Here is a 15,502-nt window from a genome sequence, read left to right on the forward strand (position 1 = left end):
AAATTTTTAAAATTTTAAAATCTAATCACAATCTCTATTATTTGGAAGCAGTCTCAGTCTCAGCCTCAACCCATTACATTAAGATATTTAATGTATGAGTGGGACTCTTGGTTTGGAATATCAAACAATTGTAATCACTTGATTAGTATTGAATCCATGTACTGTGCTTTATTCCATATCTTACTTGTGAGTCACTTAGGCTACGAGCTCTTTTGAAAGACCTTGACATTTATCTTTCATTTCTCTCCATCACATGACGTGATAGTGCAATCGATTTTTCACGCTCGTATGAAGTATATTGAGCTTGATGTTCATTTCATTCGTGATAAAGTTTTATCCCATAGACTTGTTATTCTCTATGTTTTATATTACCATCAACTTGTTGATTGTCTTACAAGATACTAATCTTTATGCTTCTTTCGGGATCTTTCACGATAAACTTGACTTTCGTTTTAATTATTCCCTTACCGCATTTGAGAGACATATTAAGACATAAGTGACTGTCTCTTGATGGACCTTTTCTCTTATGTACGTACATTATGTAAGTCATATAGTCTTATCTGTCATTTAATATAGTTGTCAGTATTATCTTCTGCCCTACCTAATATTTTGATTAATTGGGATTTTAAGCTTCTTCCTCATTCGTTAATGTATTTAAACATAGGCTCCTCTTCTATAATTTGCAAGACAGTGAGTTAATACAAACAAGTTACGCATTTACTTCTCAAACCTTCCTTAACATCAAACTGAAAACCCCGAGACTAAAAATGTATATATATTTGTTCTATTTTAATTAAAAAGATCGAATAATAAAGTTAGTTAATTAGAAGAAAAAACTTGTCAAGGTGAGATTAACCTATATAGTTGTGACATAACTTTACTCTCTAGATGTCTTAAATTTATAAGATGTAAAAAATTCTCACATAATCGAGTTATCGATCATAATAGAAAATCTTTTGTTTGACCAGGAATAAGGTATCAATCAAATCAAGAATACCAAACGAGAACGATTCTTCGACAAAGAATCCCACCCATCTCCAACCCTACAACCCATTTGCAATTGTTGTATAAAGAGGAAAATGTAAAATAATTTGTACAAAAATGTAAAACAATTCTAAAATATTTATACACATGCTTTTATTTAGTGAAAATTTAACCGTTTCAAATATTTTAGGGAGGAGATGACGTGGATGTTGTGGGGCCAATATCTATTTAAGAAATGAGGTGTGGGTCGTGGATGGGTGACATGACAATGACGTGGAACTATCAACTATGCAATTATTTTGTTTTCAACAAACTTTGTTGTATTCCTAAAAAGAAAAAACAAAGTTATTCACGTCATTGTTATTATTGGTGATAATCGATTTACTGAAATCGGTTATTTGACGATTGTAGTCTGTTTAGTAAATGTTCAAATCGATCTCGACGTTGATGAGTAAGGGTTGATCAATTTGAAAACTATTTGAAACCGACACCGATTGGTCTCTCTTGCTTTGCGGCCAAATCATCAATTCATGCCTAATTAATATATTTTCTAAATATTTTTTTAGGAGAATTGTTATGAATAGCGAAAAATTGAAACTATTTATAAAATATAGCAAACTAACATAAATGGACCAAAGAGATTTAGATGGTTTTGCTATATTTTGTAAATATTTTTAATATATGACTACTTTTCAAAATTTTACTCCTAGACTACATTTTCATTATTTCCGGGATTCAAACTATTTATTGGTAAATTTTTTAAAAAAATCACTGTTCTTTTAATTAAAATTTAATTATTTTTAGTCCATTAACTATGGTTTGTCGCAATTTAATCCTATACTTTTAGGTTTGTAACCATTATTAGGAAATTTAAATGTATTAAGAGTTCCAAATATATTATTATTTTAGCTTTGTAACAATTATTAGGAAATTTAAATGTATTAAGAGTGTCAAATATATTATTTATTTTATTTTGATCTTGTGTATTTTCTTTGTCTAAATTTATGTTTTCAATCTCTCTATTTTCTCTCGAACTTTATAATTTTTAATTTTGTATCAATTTAAATTTTAGTTTATAAACTTATAATGATCTAATCAAAATGGGGTAGAAATTAATATAAAAAAAATAAAATTTATCTTATAAATAATTCGAGATTCAATTTTTTTTATGAACTACAAAGACTATAAGATAAGAAGAGACACATCTAATTTTGATAAACACACCCACAAATAAAATTATTAGATTCACGAAATTCTAGAAATCAAAAGTTGAATTTTGTTTCCTCGAAATGAGAAAATTGGAAAGAAATAAGTTAATGATAATAGAGACATCTTGGAACCTTTCCCATCCCTCTCCTTCTATGTCATACTTTATGATACTCAAATTAAATGTTTTGGCTTCATTGAATGTGAATACAAACCATTAGAGAAAATCATAAATCATGGTTGGTCCTACACATATTTTCTCAAATAGTTGATTAAAAGTGTTAAAATATCCAACCACTCTAACAAAACCCGACAACCTAACTCAAATTATAAGGGTTTAGGTTGGGTTAGAAAAAGTCCATTGTTTATATTTTTAAAAGAAATCTGAAAAAATTAAAGTGGATCTAACACATAATACAAACGCAAGCACGATGCAATAATTTAGTAAAACGTAAACCCTAAACTCTACACCCACGAGAATGTGTGTGCCTAGTGAAAAAAAAACTTCATTATGTAAAACACATACAACTTACAACCTAGACTCCTCTAGTTTTGAGCTCTCTTTCACTTTCTTAGTAATGTTTTTTCAAGATTTGTCTGAAATCCTCTCAAATATAGTGTACTCGTGCTTTTTATGTGAGATCTCCCTCGCTTTATAGGTTTTGGGTTACAGTTAGTTTTGAATATAAATGTTAAAGTTTTTTCTTTACTAATTTTATAAAAAACTGATTTTTTTATTTAAGTATTTAGTAATAAATACTAGTTTTCCTACTAATTACTAAAATTACATTTTCTAAGCAACATGATAAATTTCAATTTATATTGTCCTTCAATTGTTAATAAAGTTGGTATCAATTTATACCATAAACTATTAATTGTACCGATTTAAACCTTAAATTTTTATAAATGTATGAATTTGAACCTCAAACTAATAACTATATCAATTTAAATCTTCTATTATGTTTTATTTGGACATGTTTATGAAAAGATAAAATTGATATATCGAAAAAAGTTTAAATTGATACAATTATTAGTTTTGAATCAAAATTGGTGCAACCTCTAAATATTAGATTTTAAATTGATACAATCATTGGTATAAGGTTGAAATTGATACTCCTAGTTAATGTTTACCCAAATAATAACCAACAAATAAAAAGGACATTAAAAGAAAAAAACAAAAACCCAATTAAGCAAAAAAAAGGGCTATGGGCATATCACATGGAATGGATGCAATAAGGCCCAAAAGCCCATTTAAAAGAAAAGGAGAGAAGAGAAGAAAACCCAAAGCCTTAAATAATATTTTCCTTCTCTAGTGTTATTCTCTTCTCCTTCCTACCTCTCTCTTCTCTAGTGATTTGTCCATGTGTGCCCAAAATTAAAATAATAAAAAACAAAGACACAAACTTTCATGTGTCTAGATATATTAATATCAAATACGTATCAAATACTAACACTTTCTCAAGAGTTAGATGTCGTCTAGAAAACAGTTGTTGAAAGTTGATTATCAATGGCCACATGAAATAGTCACTGATGATGGTAGTTAAAGGTGGCCAATGGTGGTCATTGGAAAACAATGATTGGATGTCGGGCAACAACTTTTTTTTTTTTTTGCAAAAACAGTTGTAAAAAAAACAGTTATTGGAAATTGGTTGTAGGCAGTAGTTGAAAACAGTGGTTGGAGATGGTAAACAACGACGCTTGAAAAACGGTAAAGAAAAGTTAGCTAACGATAATCACTGAAAAATGGTGATAGAAGGTTAGTGGACAATGATCACTAGAAAAAAGTGACAACAAGTAAGCCAACAATGGTCAGTGGTTGGCCAGCAATGATCTCCAGAAAACAGTCACCAAAAGTTTGCTCAACGACAATTGTTGGAAAGCAATTGTCAGAGGAGGTGGGCTAAAAGCTGTTTGTGGGGAAAACAGTAGACAAAAATTGGTTATCAGAAGTCTCATGAAAACAGTGACCGAAGGTTCACTGGTGACAGTCATGGGAGAAGGTGGTCGACGACAGTTGGCGAAGACGATTGTCAGAGGTTGGCCAGCAAGGAATAAGAAGTGGTGGCCAAAATTTTTCATACAAATTAATTAGATTAACCATTAAACACTCAAAAATCATTTTTCTAAAGATTGATGGTAAGTATTTAACCTAAACCCTCGTTATTTTATAAATTTGTTTTTTCAAAAACCACTTTAGGTGCTTTTAAAACAATAATTTTAGAAAAAAAAATAATTAACTACTTATAAATGCAATCCAAACCACCTTAAATCACATCACATATCAAACTGATATTTACCATTAGAAAAAACTTTCCCCTTCATAGTTTGGAGAGAAAGAAAGAAAGGTATTAAGAAGATACGTAAGTGTTGCCTTCATTTTAAAATACGAAGCTTTCTTTCAAAGCCCTTGCACGTAATTAAATAAACAAACACAAAAGATTTGACCTCACGTTTTTTTTTAATTTTTTATTCATACTTCTACCCTAAAGTTTAGAATTTAAATTATAGATTTTGTTTTAGCTAGAAACTTCCTAATAATTAATCCATACATTTGCTTATTTATCCACTCCTTTTTCTTTTCTTTCCTAATCACTAAAAATTGCTTTACTTGAAAAAGAAAAGAAAAAAAACCTCTAAAAATAATTGCTTTTCCCCTCCCTCATAGATTATGAAGTTCAATTTGCTCACTCATTTCCATAACTTCTTTTACCTTTCATTTTGACCTTTTAAAAAGTGCAAACATCATCTTTACATCATTCGCTTAAATCTCTTTAATTCAATCAATAGGAAAAAAACTAACACAAATGATTCAATAACCAAAAATAAAACCAATTTTCCTATAATGAAAGAAACTTCAAAGATTTTAGAAAGGATAATAGTATTTGAATTAAACCAAACACTAATTATTACCTACTTAATATAGAAACCCAACAAATTCTAGATGAGTTTTAAAAGAGTTGGAAAGTTATTACACTTTTTTTTTTTGGATAAACTTGTTTCCCAAGTAGGGTTTTATTTATTTATTAATTACTCTAAAAAAAGAGAGAAGATATTAATATGTCAATAGATATCATAATTAATAAATTTTGGGGTTAGGCTAAGTCTTAGTCTTAAAAAAATCAAAATATATAAATTATTCAAATATTGAATCAATTTTTTCCTCCAAACAAATTCAAATTCTAGAATAATATTTTCTAAGATAATATTATATAATAATTATGGGTCAAAAAACTAACGTGTTTAATTTTCAAAGATTTGAAACTCTTCTTTCGTTTGGTGAAAATCCATGAAGAGGGTGAAGTAGTTTCCATATTTCTTATTTCTTTTAATCATTCAATTATATAAATGTTTTTAAATATAACAAAATCAGCTAACTTATTCCTAAATATAGCAAAATTTTAATCCATAAACATCTATCTAGAAACTAATTTTTTTTGCTATATTTTATAATAATTTTGTTATTTAAAATATATTAAAAAGACTATATTAATGGGAGTATTTTTTTTTTTTTTGGGGAGGGGATGAATTCAAAATTGTAGTTAGAAATTTTAGACCAATTGAATTTTGTTACATCATGTATCTGTATAAAATGCTTTTGGTTTAACATACGTTTTAATATAATATAAGGCCCATATGCTTGCTTGGTTTACACATTAGATAATGAGTGAATAAGCATATATCATATAACAACTTATTTATTAAAGTATTTAGTTTATGTTTGCTTATTAAAATTAGATAATATATATAGCTTACTTAATTGAAATATTATATTTTAGTGTGTATAAGTGTGAAAATCAACATTTTATATGTTAATTCTCTAACTAATATGTGTTAATTTATTAACAACCATTTGATTTTCATATACATATATATATATATAGTAATTTTGTTTGTGGAGTAGGAATTAAGGAAAAAATAAGTTTAGTTTGCTAATGAACGGAATACAAATAAGAAAAATACTTAGTATATCGTATACTTGTACTTGTATATCTCACCAAATTGTTCAATCATAAAATTAACTTATCATGGGACAATTTTTTAAGAATATTTTAATACTTTTTGACGTGAGCGGTAAGAAAGTCGGATAATAAGTGATATGTCCATGATGCATCTAAGTATTACTCTAAAAATAATAAGAAATTGTTATGAAATTTAACCAAATTAAAAATATAAAATACAATATTCAAATACTATCAAATATTATAAGTGAAAGCTTTAAAAATTATATAATCGGTTATGAACTTAATGTTTAATAAGACTTTAAAATAAGGGTGATGTTTAATAAGTTTTTAAACTTTCAATTTTGTATCTAATTAAGTTCACGAGAGATGTCAATCTTACCTAAGTATAGAGATTGATTCATAAGAACGTTCATATATAGAACTTGAGAAGGCCACCCTACACAAGTAAAAAAGTTATGCCTACGAATTGCACTTTTAACACATACATATATGAGTTAGTATGGGTGATAAAATAAAATCGACAATTTATAACGATTAAGTAACAACCTTTATTAATGATTTGAGGACTTAATTAGTCAATAGTCATTCCAATGACTCATGACATTTAAAGGACACTAAAATACATCGTGAACTGATCTCTAAATGAATATTAATCAAATCATCGAAATGTCGTTGATGACCAAGAACACTATCACACGAGTTTGAGATTCTCCCTTCTACTTCGTAATTAAGATCAACACGTTTCGTTGATTCCTTCCAAAAGTGACAATAAAATTCACATTTAAAGTTAATTTTAGTACATGTAGGGTTTGATAAAATGCTTATCACATGTAGATAAAATGGGCATAAAGCTATTAAAATCTCTCTCTCTTGATCAAGAAAGAGACAAGAAAGTCAATTTTTGCAATTAAAGTTTTAAGGTTTGGTATATAATTAATCAAATAATTTGATGTCAATAAAGATGGGAAAAAAAGTGAATGCAAAAATACAATTGGAGGTTTCCTCCACACCCATCAATAAGTAATAATAGAATATGACTATTTGCAATCATATTGGCAAACTAAGATAACCCAAAGGCCATTATTGGGAACAATATACTATTTTTTTAAACCTTATCCCTAACTCTATATAATATAATAGTAATTCATTCAACTTTATATGCTTTCTTTATCATTAAATATTATCTCAAAAATCTATTTAATAGATATTGCTCAAAGATATCCATCAAGTTTTGATTTGATTTACCATCTAAATTTAGAAGAAAATAATGATAAAATATAATAAATTCAGAAATTAAACATGTGTAATGATCTTTTACCTTTAACTCAATTTTCGCTAATTTACTGAATTTTAATAAAATTTGATGTAGGAAAATGTTTATAAAATCATTTGTTACAACAAAATTCATTAGGTTGATCAATATACAAATTAATTGTTAGATAATATTATTTCAACAAGAAAAAAAATAATGTTGTTTTTATCTGGAATTTTATAAATTCTACGTGCATCATACATATGTTTTATTCATTATTGCAACAAAAGAGTAGTTTCTTTTAACGATATTTGGAGTAAGAATTTACAAAAGACTTGTATTTGGAACAAATTTTAAAGTTTGGGATTATTTTTATTTAAGTTTTTAAAGTATACCTTAATTCTAAACTAGAAAATATAAAGACAAAATAAATCCAAAAGAGTTATCTAATCCTAAAAAATATATATGTCAAAGACCGGCTTGCAAGAGTTTCTAACAAATATAAAGAGAAGAGGCAACTAGTTTCAGACTCAGTTGGCTTGCCTTGATCCTTAGAAGCCTTGACCTAGACCAACCAAGTCGGCCTTGTGATCATTTGACTTGCTCAACCTTAGAGATTAAATCCGAGACCACAAATCTCCTAAGAGTGACTAACCTAGATCAATCATCTATTATGGAAAATCCTTAGTGGTTCAAGTCCAACTCTTGAATGTCCGATTTTCAAATAAGAAGAGGAAGTAGATTCCAAACCCTAGAGGGATAAGGAAGACACGTGAACTCTACTATAAATAAATCTAAACAATCTTATAAAAGAGTAAGCTCAACTCCTTTATGTTGAGATCTAACTTAAACATTCCATAATGTACATATTAAATGCACCGCCACACTAATTTTTTATTTTTCCGGTAAACTCTTCTCCAAATTATAAACTTACCATTTACAGCATGTGACACTTAGTGAGTTCACCCTAATTTTACTATCAATAAAAAGTAAGAACTAAAACTAAACAAACGACAAAGATGTATATATATACAAAAACCAAAACAACATTTTAACCTAAATTTTATATAGATAGTTGTAATATCAACATACATATTTGTACAACCATATACATTATACATATATATATATAGATAGATAGAAATATTGTAAATGGTATAGAGAAAGAAACAGGAAGATTCATACAGTCAGCAGTGGGATCAATTGACAAGGTCCTAATACTAATTGACAAAGAAAAAAATGAAAAAAGAAACTCCTATTGACTTTTCTTATGGCCGGGCTATCGTACGACGTGTCGTCCCCACACACCTACTCCCTTCCTTCTGATTTGACCAAAATACCCTCAGACTCATTTTGTATTCATCACATCCACATGGCGACAAGCCGTTTTTGTTTTCTTTTGTAAAACCTTTTTTTTTTCTCTCTCTTTTTAATTTCACACCCTTTTTTCTTTTTTCTTTTTTCTTTTTCTTGGGCTCCATTCAACCTTCCTCTTCAACTTTGGACTAAATAACAATAAACCAGGGGGTCGAAAATAAAATTAATATAATAAAGCTTATGTATATGATATTCCATGCTTTTTAATTATTATGATGATCTTGGCAACTTTTTTCACTTTGCATTACTTATACTTTATCAACCTCAATAAATTATATGCTTTATAAAGATATTACATGTTTTAGTCACTTTTTTTCTTTTCATTAAAACAATAACATGTGTTTTAAATAATGGTTTGTATGTTTGTCTATATCAAACTTCAATTCTTTTTCAAAAGGATTTACGAGAGTGGCCGTGATGTTTAATGGAAATCCAAAGGCGGGTTGAAGTGATTGTGTTGGTTTACATTAACTTTAAATCATTTTTAGAAAATATGGAGAAGTAGAAAGTTAGTTAGTACAGTAGTTGAAAATGAAGGGCAGAGGAGTGTCACCTCATAAGTTGTTTAGTTGCATTATATCTTCTTCTCATTGCATGCATGTTCATTCTCACTTCAACATTCTATTAAATCAATTAACGTTCAAATATATATTATAAAGTCTAGGAATCAAAAAGTTGTATAGTATTTTATGTTGAATGTTGGCAAAATCTTGTGGTTGAAATACATTTCCAATTTTTCTTTTTAATATTTAACCTATTATCATTCATAATAATTCAAAAGTTATCAAAACCCCTCCTCATTTCCATCTCTTTCAGTACTTATATTTTGGTAGCTGTTAATTTTTGTCATTTTTTATTTATAAATTTTATGAAGATAGAGCTAATTACTTATATATATATATTGAAGTTTGTATAAGAGTGAGATAAAGAGTGACGTATATCCAAATTCAAATAATAATAATAGTATTTATTACTTAATTAGGAATTGGAAATATAATTAAGAAAAGATTAATGATGTATAATTAAAGACAAAAGAAAACCGAAAAGAGGACTAATTGGCTAATGTTTTCGAATGATTCTCAACAACTACAAATGAAGGACCCACTACTTCATATCTTAAAGGTCAACTTTAGATGTAAGTAAGCAAGGATCACGATCTTCCTAAAAATCCGCATTTATTTATTTTAAAAAAAGAAAGTAAGCATCATGGACGGTGATGATTGTGGCTGCATTATCCTAATAATAGAGTCGAGTTTAGGGTAACTTTTAAATTGATTTTAAAGGGAGTTTCTAGAAGAAGAGAAGAGAGAAAGAGAAAGGCAAAATATTGTAGGAATTGCAATCTCACCAACTTTTAATTGGTTAGTTTGATACTTTGACAGAGTTATTATTTCTGACCAAATCACTATGGGATGCTTTCATCTTTGTTTCCATTATTGGGGTTTTTCTTTCTTTCTCTCTTTTGGGATTTAACCTAATTCTTCTTTTTATGTATACAATCTGAAATTGATATATTATATTAAATTCATTTTCTTCTCTATATCCATTCGAGGATGAGTCTCAAGTCTATGAATGAGCAAATGTTTCTTAGTTTATCAAGCTTTGAGAGAGTCTTTTTATGTAATTGGGATGGAATAGAAAATTATCGTGTGTGATTACAACAATTTTTCACATAGTGAATTTATTTTTAGTTTTTATTGCTTTCTTTTATTTAATTTTTAATCATTTTTCAGTTTTTCCGATAGATATAGAAGGTTTTTTCTCAACACCATCACGTAATTTAATAATTAACTTTCAAAATTGATAATCTATTGGGTTCTTTTATAATGTAGACGGAGATGTATGAGTTCTTTTTACGTGTGAAAACATTGATAATGTCTTTAATAGTTGTTTAGTTATATACAAATTAATTGCCTAACAAGTAATTGAAATTCAAGTTCATTAACAAAACATTCATGATAAATTCTCTAAAAAATGAATCTTATTTAACGTGAGTTATGATATGTACTTTTATAACTTTATCAATTGCTACAAAACTCAATATATATGATCATATAAGGAAGTGAAAATTAGGATTATGAAAAACAGTTTTTTTAGAAAAATATATTATTTTCATTTATTGTTTTACACAAAAGAAAAAGAAGAAACAAACACAGCACATATACATCTGTCAGCATGAATATTCTTCCATATGACCACCAAAAAAAGAGTTTCTTTCTTCCTTTTTGCATTATTCTCTCTTATTTGTCAAAAAATTGACGATGATAAAAGGAGGAAACAAAAGATAATTCAGTTAGTTGATAAGTATTTTCAAAAAAAAAAAAATCATTTGGAAAATAAAAATTAAATGTTTATAGCGAAATGAATCAAAATATTGCAAAATTTCAAATTATCAATTAATGTTTATCAACATCTATCCTTAATAGAATATAAAATTTTACTATATTTTATTAATATTCTCATCCGTCTTGCCACTTACAATAATTTTTCTTATTTTTTTTATATGGCTAAAGAAAACCTAACTCGATAATTGAAGTCAACTTCTGAAATTCGATATACAAATTTTCTTCCTTTAAAAAATAATAATGCACAAGTAGTATGCCATAAAAATACAAATATTGAAACAATTTATATACTCTCTAACGCGTATTTAAATATTTTGCTATATTTTTATAAATAATTTAGTTTTTGTGTCTAAGGATTCCATTATATTTTATTAGCGTTATTATAATGAATGAAATATGGCCTAAAAATTTAAAATAAGAAACTCTAATAATTGTTTTTAAAAAAGAATAATAATCAACTTTAATTAGAAAAATATGGAAAAAAGAAATGAAAAGAAAGAGGAAAGTTCTAATTTTAATAATGTGTGAAAATATAATTATGTAGATTTTCAAAGCAGACAAAATCAAACAATAATTTAAATTCCTTCTTCTCCCTTTCCATTTTCCTTCCAAATAACAAAAATAGAGAATGCAAGAAAGTCAAAGGGGGGTAGCGATGTCAATTTGGCTTTGAAAAACCAACTTTTATAGACTTGTGACCATTCCACCCTCCAATTTCATCCAACACAATACCTTTTCTTTTTCAACTCTTTCTAATTTCTATAATAACATAAAAAATATATATATATAAATTATTGTAAAATATATATAACTTAATTCACATGCAAATGTACTTTCCATCTAGAAGTCAAAATTTAAATATTCGAGTATCGTCAAAATTTAAATATTCGAGTATCTCACTCAGTATATTCTTCAATTAAGTTTGTTTACCACATGACAAATTATGATTAGACAATGTTCATTTTCAAGTATAAAGAAATGAGTTAGCTTATTAAAATGCATTTTGTTACCTTCATCTTCACGCTTCTCTTTTATTATATAGTAAAATATATATATATATATATATATATATGTCCATATGCTCAACTTTTCTAACAAAAGAAAAATACTCAAGAAAATAAAAAAAAAAACTTCGTCACACAAAATTTGAGTGAACCATATAAAAATTAGTGTAATATAATCTACAATTTATTTATAAGCATTTTTTTAAATATAGAATAAAAATATTTACAAAATGTAACAAAATTTTAAATTTTATTTTATAAATATTTTGAGTAATTTTGTTATTCAACGTGGTTATTTAATTTATTTAATATTTTTTTAAAATTAAGACATAAAATTTTAACTTAAATATTAGCAAAAATGTGTGCAACCTAGAAATGCTATGTGTATTTGTGTGTGTGTGTATATATATATATATATATATATATATATAAATAAAATAAATAATGATGTACTCGGTATCGTGGAATCATTCTAAAAAGCAGAAACAAAAAGTAAGTGTTTTTTTTTTTGGCCAATTGAAGAAGTTGCATCCCTATTTCTCTCTTCATCTGTTTAAATTCTCCCTCTTCTCTTTTTTTTTTCTTTAAATACCAACAAACCCCATTTCCCAATTTTCTTCAAAATTCCCTCATCTAATCTCATCTCATCTTCTTCCCACCAAACCAAAAAAAAAAAAAGAGAGAAAATTCTTTGGTTTGTTTTGTAAACTCCAACACTCAAATTCCAAATCCCACCTTTTCAGTTGTTCATAATAATATTATTGTACCAAATTAATGACGATGAAGAAGAGGGTTTCATGGAGGTCATTTCTGCCACCAATCTGCGGCGGTGAGTTGCCGGCAAAGGCGACGAAGAAGGTGGCGGCGAAACAGAGTTCTTTCACTAGAATTTCTCAGCTTGATCTAAGCAATCCCAATTCTCTTCTTTCTGAAGATCTTTCCATATCTTTGGCTGGCTCTAACATTCATATGTTCACTTTGGGAGAGATTAAGGTCATGACACAAACTTTCTCCACCGGTAGTTTCATCGGAGAAGGTGGGTTCGGACCCGTGTATAAAGGATTCATCGATGATAAGCTCCGTCCCGGCCTCAAGGCTCAGCCTGTCGCCGTCAAGCTCTTGGACTTGGATGGCACTCAGGGCCACCGCGAGTGGTTGGTAAGTCTTAAAATCTAAAAAAAGTAAATTTTGGCTGTGATATATATAATTCTGGAATCTTATTTCTGATTTTTTTGGTTCTTTCAGACGGAAGTGATATTTTTGGGACAACTACGAGATCCTCATTTGGTGAAATTGATTGGATATTGCTGTGAAGACGAACATAGGGTGTTGGTTTATGAGTACATGCCAAGAGGAAGCTTAGAGAACCAACTCTTTCGAAGTAAGTAGTTCTTGATCAATTTTGGTCCTTATATTTTATTTCTCCAATTTTAGTTCATCTATATCCCTTAGTAATTTTTATAGATCTTAAAATTTTGACTCTGTAAGAGACTGAATTTCGTTAAATAATAATAATAATTCATGCAATTTGAAAAGTATATGAACTAATATCAAATACATAAATATTAAATTTAAATATAATCTATATTTTTATATTTTTTTGGTTGAATTTATGAATGGGTTGTTGATGTTTTTTTTCTTGGGCAGGATTTTCAGTGTCATTATCATGGTCAACAAGAATGAAAATAGCTTTAGGAGCAGCCAAGGGATTAGCCTTTCTTCATGGAGCTGAAAAACCAGTGATTTATAGAGATTTCAAAGCTTCTAACATTTTGTTAGATTCTGATTACAATGCAAAGCTTTCAGATTTTGGTTTGGCTAAAGATGGACCTGATGGAGATGATACACATGTCTCCACCCGAGTCATGGGTACGGAAGGCTACGCTGCTCCCGAATATATTATGACTGGTGAGTTTGATCGAACATACCGTATAAATTAAATATCATAGCCATAGGGTAGATACACTTTGGATATTGAAAGCATTGAAGTTTTTAGTTTAGTTGGGGAGTTTACTGATATTAAGTAATTGTTTCTTTTGTCAGGTCATTTGACGGCAATGAGTGATGTGTACAGTTTCGGAGTAGTACTTTTGGAGTTGTTGACTGGACGACGATCGCTCGAGAAGAGTCGACCGCACCGTGAACAAAATTTGGTCGAGTATGCTCGTCCGATGTTGATGGACAACCGAAAGCTTTCTCGGATCATGGACACGAGACTGGAAGGGCAATACTCAGAGACCGGAGCAAGAAAAGCGGCAACATTGGCGTACCAATGTCTGAGCCACCGCCCAAAGCAGAGGCCAACGATGAACGAAGTGGTGAAAATCTTGGAGCCACTTAAGGACTACCAAGACATGCCCATTGGAACCTTTGTTTTCGAGATGCCGGATTCTTCTCCGGTATCATCAAACGGCCATCACAGACAAAATCACGGACACCGACGTTCTAGATCGCCGAATTCACCATTGACGGAAAATGGGGCGAGCAATGGCAACCGACGACCGACAAGCGGCGGCCGGAGACCATAGGGCCGTTAGATTTGGTATAGAGTCCTTGTAAATTATCAAATATGTAGATAGAAATTCATTGGACATACTTGCAAGTTGCCATAGAAGGTGTGGGTAATTTCAATTATCATTATTTTTTTTTTCTTTAAATGATTTTGATTTTCTTTTTCTTTTTCTTTTTATATTATATATACACACACAAAAATATTTGATATTTTTCTTTGTTGGGTATTTGAATGATATCAAATTAAATTGCACATTTATTTTTTAATTACTTGATACTTAAAAGAAAATTATATTATTCTTGTATCTATTTAGTTTCCCAACTTCTAAAAAGTGCTTTGTGGGTATTAATATATATGTCCTCAATTTTTTTTTTTTTTTTAGTTTTTTAGTCTTGTATATGATCTATTTAACGTATTCTAGAAGAAGTCTGCTATTTCTTAGAATTTAAGACTCTCAACTACAATTTAATTATCCTAAACACTTTTTTGACATTTTTTTTATAAATTGTAGAGATAATTAATATTTTTATGGGGAGTTGAAAGTTGTAATTGAATGTAAATATTTAATTAAGTGAAACAAGGGAGAAATGAAATGAAATGAAAAGAAAGGAGGAATTCAAATGAGACAACTCACCAACTATAGAAGATTTGTTTACCAAATGAACAAAAAATTTCAACAATGTAGAATACAGCAACCACTTTTGGCCAAAAAATAATTGTATTATTAACCCTCCACTTTGGAATGATGAATAAGTAAAACAAATTATTTAAATTTTAGAAGCACATGTTTTTTTTATTTAACTTTGTGAATTTACTACTTTAGCCTCCTAGAGTCATCTATTTTGACAAAGGAAAGTTTG

The 15,502-nt window shown here is 28.5% G+C and overlaps 1 protein-coding gene across 1 annotated transcript; it reads left to right on the forward strand.

Annotated features, from left to right (window-relative positions):
* The first annotated feature begins 12,713 nt into the window (after positions 1–12,713).
* Positions 12,714–14,851, forward strand: LOC101209291 (serine/threonine-protein kinase RIPK). Its single transcript, XM_004143986.3, has 4 exons — positions 12,714–13,288; positions 13,376–13,511; positions 13,778–14,038; positions 14,174–14,851. Exons 1-4 carry the CDS (start codon positions 12,905–12,907, stop codon positions 14,656–14,658), a joined length of 1,266 nt encoding a protein of 421 aa, XP_004144034.1. The 5' UTR covers positions 12,714–12,904; the 3' UTR covers positions 14,659–14,851.
* The last annotated feature ends 651 nt before the right edge of the window (positions 14,852–15,502 follow it).

This window comes from Cucumis sativus, chromosome 1 (genome assembly GCF_000004075.3).
Source record: "Cucumis sativus cultivar 9930 chromosome 1, Cucumber_9930_V3, whole genome shotgun sequence".
Taxonomy (NCBI): domain Eukaryota; kingdom Viridiplantae; phylum Streptophyta; class Magnoliopsida; order Cucurbitales; family Cucurbitaceae; genus Cucumis; species Cucumis sativus.

Coding starts and splice junctions, on each gene's coding strand:
- LOC101209291 (XM_004143986.3), top strand. CDS start 12,905: ATGACGATGAAGAAGAGGGTTTCATGGAGGTCATTTCTGCCACCAATC. Junction 13,289..13,375: donor AGGGCCACCGCGAGTGGTTG/GTAAGTCTTAAA, acceptor TGGTTCTTTCAG/ACGGAAGTGATATTTTTGGG. Junction 14,039..14,173: donor TCCCGAATATATTATGACTG/GTGAGTTTGATC, acceptor TTCTTTTGTCAG/GTCATTTGACGGCAATGAGT.